The sequence below is a fragment of the Pygoscelis adeliae genome, unplaced genomic scaffold (assembly GCF_000699105.1).
Source record: "Pygoscelis adeliae isolate BGI_AS28 unplaced genomic scaffold, ASM69910v1 Scaffold4, whole genome shotgun sequence".
NCBI lineage: Eukaryota > Metazoa > Chordata > Aves > Sphenisciformes > Spheniscidae > Pygoscelis > Pygoscelis adeliae.
In genome coordinates this window covers 11,135,275-11,141,274 of record NW_008824986.1, presented here as the reverse complement: position 1 = coordinate 11,141,274, position 6,000 = coordinate 11,135,275, and the positions used below count along the sequence as shown (strand labels likewise).

The following is a 6,000-nucleotide window of genomic DNA, read 5'->3' as shown; positions in this document are numbered from 1 at the left end:
CCCGCCGCCGCAGCGGCCCCCGGGGAGCCGCTCACTGGGCTCGGAGCTGGCGGGGTGCGGGGTCTGCTCGGTTCAAGTGCAGCTCTGCAGGGCGTGAGGGTGGGTTTGGAAAGCCCTCTTCTCCTTCTGTCTTGAGTTTTTTGCATGGAGGGGTGGTACTAGGTAACTTCTTGCTAGGAAAAGTTCTTGAAAGTCTTGTAGTTGGAGCAGCCCGTAGCTGATACGCCTATGAGAAGACAGCACAGTTCTAGCAGCAGAGGTGCTTTGATATCTCCTTTACCTACCTGAACAGACAAAAGGCTTGTGGCATTGTAGGGGTAATGAAAAGACCAAGGAAACAAGCAGAAAACCTGGGTTTGTGCCACACACACGCTTTTACTGTGCAGAGTGAGAAGACATGCTGGCCTGGGACCTTCTCATGGCAGCTTGTGGGTGTGTTGTGACAATTGAAATGAAGAAAACCAACGCCATAAATGAGGGCAAGCAAGCTTCCTGCAATGGAGCTTCTCTGCTGAGAAATAGGAGCTGTCTGGAAGCCAGCTAGGACAGATACAGGAGTGGAAGTCATCAAGGAAAACAAAGTGAGCTTAGGAAAATATATTGCTTTGGCCTTTTTTTATTTATATCTTAATGCTGCTGCCAAGTCCACCAGCATTAAAATCTCATTTTAGATTGTAAAGCAATAGAAGGAAACCAAAATAACTGACCTTTAAAGAGTTGAGGTGGAGGTAAAAGTTGAGATAAACAGAAAAATCAATGTTATCAGCAACCCAGAAACGAATTTTCAAATACATGTGTTTAGTAGGGCAAGCAGTCTGAATCTTGTAGCAGCATAAATCATTACCTTACCTACAGAAAAAGAGGGGGGGAAAAAAGCAGGGAAGCTGTATCAAAGCATTTGAGTAATGTACATGCACTTTAAATAGCTATCTGAAAGTTAGTAATACTATATCACTGCATGACTTCTAAGAATAAAAATTTAAACAATAACGTAGTGACTTGATTTTTTTTTTTAATCTAAATGTTGAAATAAAAAATCATTTCTACGCTGTGCTATTACTCTGGCATACCTGTGGGTTGCTGCTCTGTGTGTGGGTGTTGCCAATGTAGGTCCTGTCCCTTGGGGTCATCCTACTGGCTTTAAGACTTTTCAAGGTAACCTTGTTATGAATATTCCTTTTGTCCTCTAGCGCCATCTCAATCAGGTATCAAACAAGTGTTTATCAAACCATGTCTGCATACATACGCTAAGGGCTGCCTTTGTTTCTCCTGCCGCGGTAGGACACCTTTCTCTGCCACTCTGAAGTGAGTTGATTGCAGTGGAAGAGCCTCCAAGTGAAAGCTCTGGGGAGAGGTGAAAGCCTGGCGTGGTTTCCACTAGGGGGTACTGGAGGGAAATGAGCTAAGGGACAGTTACTGTGAGAGCTGACTTTCTCAAAACCTTTGGCATTGTTGCCAAGAGTGGGCCTGCTGTAGTGGCTGTAACCTGTAACAAACACTGAGCTGTTTACTGTGTTTGAAAGCTTCTACTTGCTAGCCAGGCTATTGGCAGGTCACCTCAGCCAGTGTAGCCCTGTGCACTTGTGCTTGACCTTGCTGAGCTGCTTTTAATCAAGTTTGTCCAGCTTCCCATTTTCATGAAAGCATATGAGAAAAACCTGTGTATTTTTTGTGGTCTACAAAATCTGTACTTCCCACTTTGGACGGGGCAGAGTCCTCTGCATGCATTTAGTGATGCGTTCCCCTGTGTGGTCGATAATTCTACATCCAAGTGTCAGGTGCCATCAAATGAAAGTAGAGGTAATCCAAAACAACAACTGGTACTACCAGTTATTGTTTCAACAGTACTGGCTTATTGCCTACTGAGCATACCTACTTGCAGCTTTTCAAAAAGTTTTGTATTCTTAAAAAGGCACTGTGCATTCTTCCTGACAGCTCTTGGTCAGTACTGGTGAAGTATTCTCAGTGATTCGTCTTTGGTTATGCCACCATGAAAGAAAAATGCTCTTTTCTTTGTACTTGGAAATAAAGTAGTGGAAGAAGCAGGAAGTATGTGTGATTTGTAATCCTATCAGGAAGCATACTGTGTTAAATGTATATATGTGTGTGTGTGTGTATACTTAAGTTTTTCCTTCTCAGACCTTGCTAAGAATATGGACTTATGCAGGTGGATGTTTAATAGTCTTACACGCCTGGGTGGTGAGTGACCCTACCATAGCTGGATGTTCTGCGAATAATCCATTCCTGACTGACAGCTTCCAGAACATGGTTGCCTTGGATTTTATCTCTATTAAAGCAACTCTTTCTTTGTTTTTCTGTGAAGACCTACGGTGACTCCAGTAACTTAGTCTTCATTTGAAAGTGTTGCAGCTATTGCTGATCATCCAAACTTTGTATTCGTGAATCAGCCCCACTGGTCAGTATTTGTTTTATGTGAACAGGGGTGTTGAATGTGAATGAACATTGAATGTTCACAGCAATATTTGTTTTCTATATTACCACTTCTTACTTTTTTTTTTTTTGTCATGCATGACTGGTTGTGCTAAAGTCGGAGTTTCCTTACCGTAATAGACTTATGCATCTTGTCTCTAAGACAAAAGGAGTCCGTAGATCTGTTTTACATCAGTTCTTCAGCCAGGGAGATGACAGGTGCTGAAAGCCAACATGAAAGAGAGTGAATTATTAGAAGGATCAAAGGAATTTTTACTTCCTGACCCCAAAGTTTCTGCCATTTTTTGAGGAATGCTGCTATCAGTGTGCATTGCAAAATTGTCCTGCATTCTGTGAGCTAAATAGCAGTCTGGTTATAGCACAGTCGGTCGGTCTGCTCGCTGTGGGGTTAAGAGTGCATACTGGCAAAAATGTATGTTGGCACGCAAGTGCTCATATATACATTATTTTTATGGCACTGCTGTGTCTCTGCTGGGGGTTTCTGTCAGCAGTTGTCTTGGTAAGACATTAATATCTCCACACTTTAGACTGACATAGCAATAGTGACGGATATCTGTAGCAAAGATCTGATCTGTAGACGTTAGCCACAAAATAAGTTGGGTTTTGGGAGCTATGAGAGCAAAGCGATTTTTCTGTCTTGCCTCTTTTGAGATCAGTCAGTTGAACTGTGCTTCTTTTTTTAATACTGCTTTTCAGGAATACGTTTTGCAGCGGTTTAGCTACTGTTAGCCTGTTACTTTTTGATCCAGATCATACTCATGTTGCTAACTTTTTAAAAAATCCTAAGAAGTTATTCTGTGGTTAGACAGTATATTAACTTTCAAACCAAATGTGTTCCTTTCTAAAGCCTGCTGTTACCTACTTGAGTAAGTCTTTGAACACTAAGTAGTTCATAGTTCTCCAAGGTACAAAACTAATTACCTGTCACAGTATCTATGTCCACCCACCCGACAATCACTATGCGTAGCTTGCTCCCAAAAGCCACTGTCTGTTCTGTTCATTTTTGTGACTTGTCAGATTTTGCCACACATGCTTAACGCCATTCCCCCTAGAGTAAAACACTCTGTAACACCTCTTCTCTCCTGGTTGGGTAACCAGTGCTTCTTGATATCATTTGAGATTGTTGTATTTCGTGGACGAATGGGGAGAGGTTAAGCATAAATTACTCAATTTCAGTTCCTTCCTGTACTTTTTTAATAAATCAACCAAATAAGACACATTAATTATTTGTTACATAGTACTATCAACATACTAACTATAGAATTTAAACTAACTGTATAGAAATTAACTATACAGAAACACTCAAAAGCCAGTGCTTTGTCTATGAAATGTGTGCTCACTCTGAAAATCATGAAGTGGTGGATAAGAACTCAGCTTGAATACAAAAATCCACAGTGCTGTTGAAGTTATGCCCTTTCACAGTAAAACACCAGTAATCCAGATGAAGTGCTATCAGATTGCTTTAGAAGTGAGAGTTGCTGGCCCCTAGATAACCAGGGAGAAAGCTAAGTCTATCATTAAAGTTGACAGGTCTTCTGTAAAAAGCATTCGAATGTCTATTTCACATTTACTCTTATCATAGTTGTTAGTGAAGATATTAATTCTATCAAAATATACACTTACTACTATGAATATTGCAGCAGATTTGCAAAATCATCTGTAAAATTTCAGCAGGGTTTATTTGCTGTAAACACTAAAATTGACTAAAATTAATGTTTGTGAATACTTTATAGAATAACATTGTGTTAGCAAACTTGCAGAAATAAAATTGTTTGGGGTTAAAAGAAGAGTAATTAAAGGACATTTTCTTTTAGGACACTGGGGGGGGGGTGTTGTGTCTTCTCAAAAACATTCAAACAAGTCATTGAACGTTATATTTCCTATTCCGTTACTGAATAAAAACACTGGATAAAATTGTGTATTGCTGTCTGTCTACAAATAGAAATTCTATTAACTGTTCTGATGTTCTGTATTTATTGTCAACAGCTGAAAAGAAATATGCCAGCATACTTGGCTTCTTGGAGGGCTTCTCCATGTGTCTTTAGATCCTCCAAATCGGAACTCATGCCAAATCTAGCCAGTGATGGAGTTGTCTGTGCTCCGCTTCAAACATTCACCGAAGAGGAGACAATGCTGAAAAATATGGGTACCTATTATCTGTGTGGTTAAAATTCAGAAATATCTAACTAGAAGGGAAATTTTAGCTTAAAAATTTATTTTCATTATTTAATTATAGTTAAATGTTGAGATTTTTTTTGGGGGGGGTGTGTGCTTAATGTTAAAACCGCTTTAGTTCAGAAGAGAAGAATATAATGTTCTTTTTCCATGTTACCTTAGCACTGTTCCACATACCACAGTGCAGTTTACTCTGCATAAATAAGAATTAACTGTTTAAAACTGTTGCTGTCACAGAAGTGAAGTTGCCTGGCATTGACTCGTGCCCTTTCTAAAGTGTTTAGTTCAGCTACAGTTAACTGCTCCGGCTGGTTTTCAGAGATTTCAAGTGTACCCAGAATAGTGACAGATGTGATGTGAGTGTCTGCAGTGCAGCCAGGCCTGCACGAAGAAGGCAGTGTTTCAGAAGGGATCCTCAGCGCAAAGGTGAAAGAGTGAGGACCTGCACATCTGGGAGAGAGCTTATAAAAGGCTCTGGTTAAACAGGAACAGGAGCTCACAGGATTTTGTGCGCTCAAAATAACATGCGTTAAAGCCTGAGACCATCTTCCTAAATTGCAGGTTTAATTTATAAAGAAGTACGATACAGCTAACCAAATAAGGGATGTATTTGAAATATTTTCTATAATTTTTTTGGTCAACCAGTGTTACATAAGTGTTTCTGAGATGCTTTCAAAGTTTCTTAATTTATAGGAAATATTTGTTTTGGTTTAGAGAATTGTAGCTGAGTTCAAAAAGCAATTATAATTGAGCCTCGTAGCACATTACCTCATTTCATTTGGACAACTTTTTGTACTTTTATTAACTTGTCTGGGAGAGTCAGGGGATACATGCATTACCTGTCAGAAGTACCATATTACTGTTATATTGGTCTTCAAGTAGGGTGTTAGAATACTTACACACTTTCTTTCCTCTCTTCATTACAGTGACAAAATTTGCTCAGGAACGAGTTGCACCTTTGGTACAAAAAATGGATGAGAATTCGAAAATGGAAGACTCTGTAATACAGGGATTGTTTGAGCAAGGGGTCCGCACACTTTTACTTAATCTTTTATTCAGAAAGTGACATCATTTTATGAATCTCTAGCTGTGTACTTTTTGGATTTTTAGATTAAAAGATTGAGGGATATAATTCAAATGAACTAATGAATCATTACAAATTTTGGATTTATCATCAGCAGGGCAACTTTCTCTTTTTTTTTACTGCGTTATCACTCTCCATCTTTTTCTGTAATATTCTTTCCATCTCTCCCACTCCCATACCACATTCTTTGTCTTATCTTTGAGTTCCTTATCTCCCCCCCGCCTTTTTTTGTCTTTTTAATTGGATAAGCATAATTGCATAGAATGCTAGAATCGCCATGACTCTGATAA

General features: G+C 39.4%; 1 protein-coding gene across 1 annotated transcript in view; it reads left to right on the top strand.

The window, feature by feature from the left end:
• Nucleotides 1–4,435: 4,435 nt before the first annotated feature.
• ACADSB (acyl-CoA dehydrogenase, short/branched chain) overlaps nucleotides 4,436–6,000 on the top strand; it is a 29,422-nt gene continuing 27,857 nt past the window's right edge. Inside the window, exons 1-2 of the mRNA XM_009325876.1 lie at nucleotides 4,436–4,597; nucleotides 5,553–5,653. Coding sequence (XP_009324151.1) covers nucleotides 4,450–4,597; nucleotides 5,553–5,653 — 249 coding nt within the window. The 5' untranslated portion in view covers nucleotides 4,436–4,449. The remainder of the gene's footprint in view (nucleotides 4,598–5,552; nucleotides 5,654–6,000) is intronic.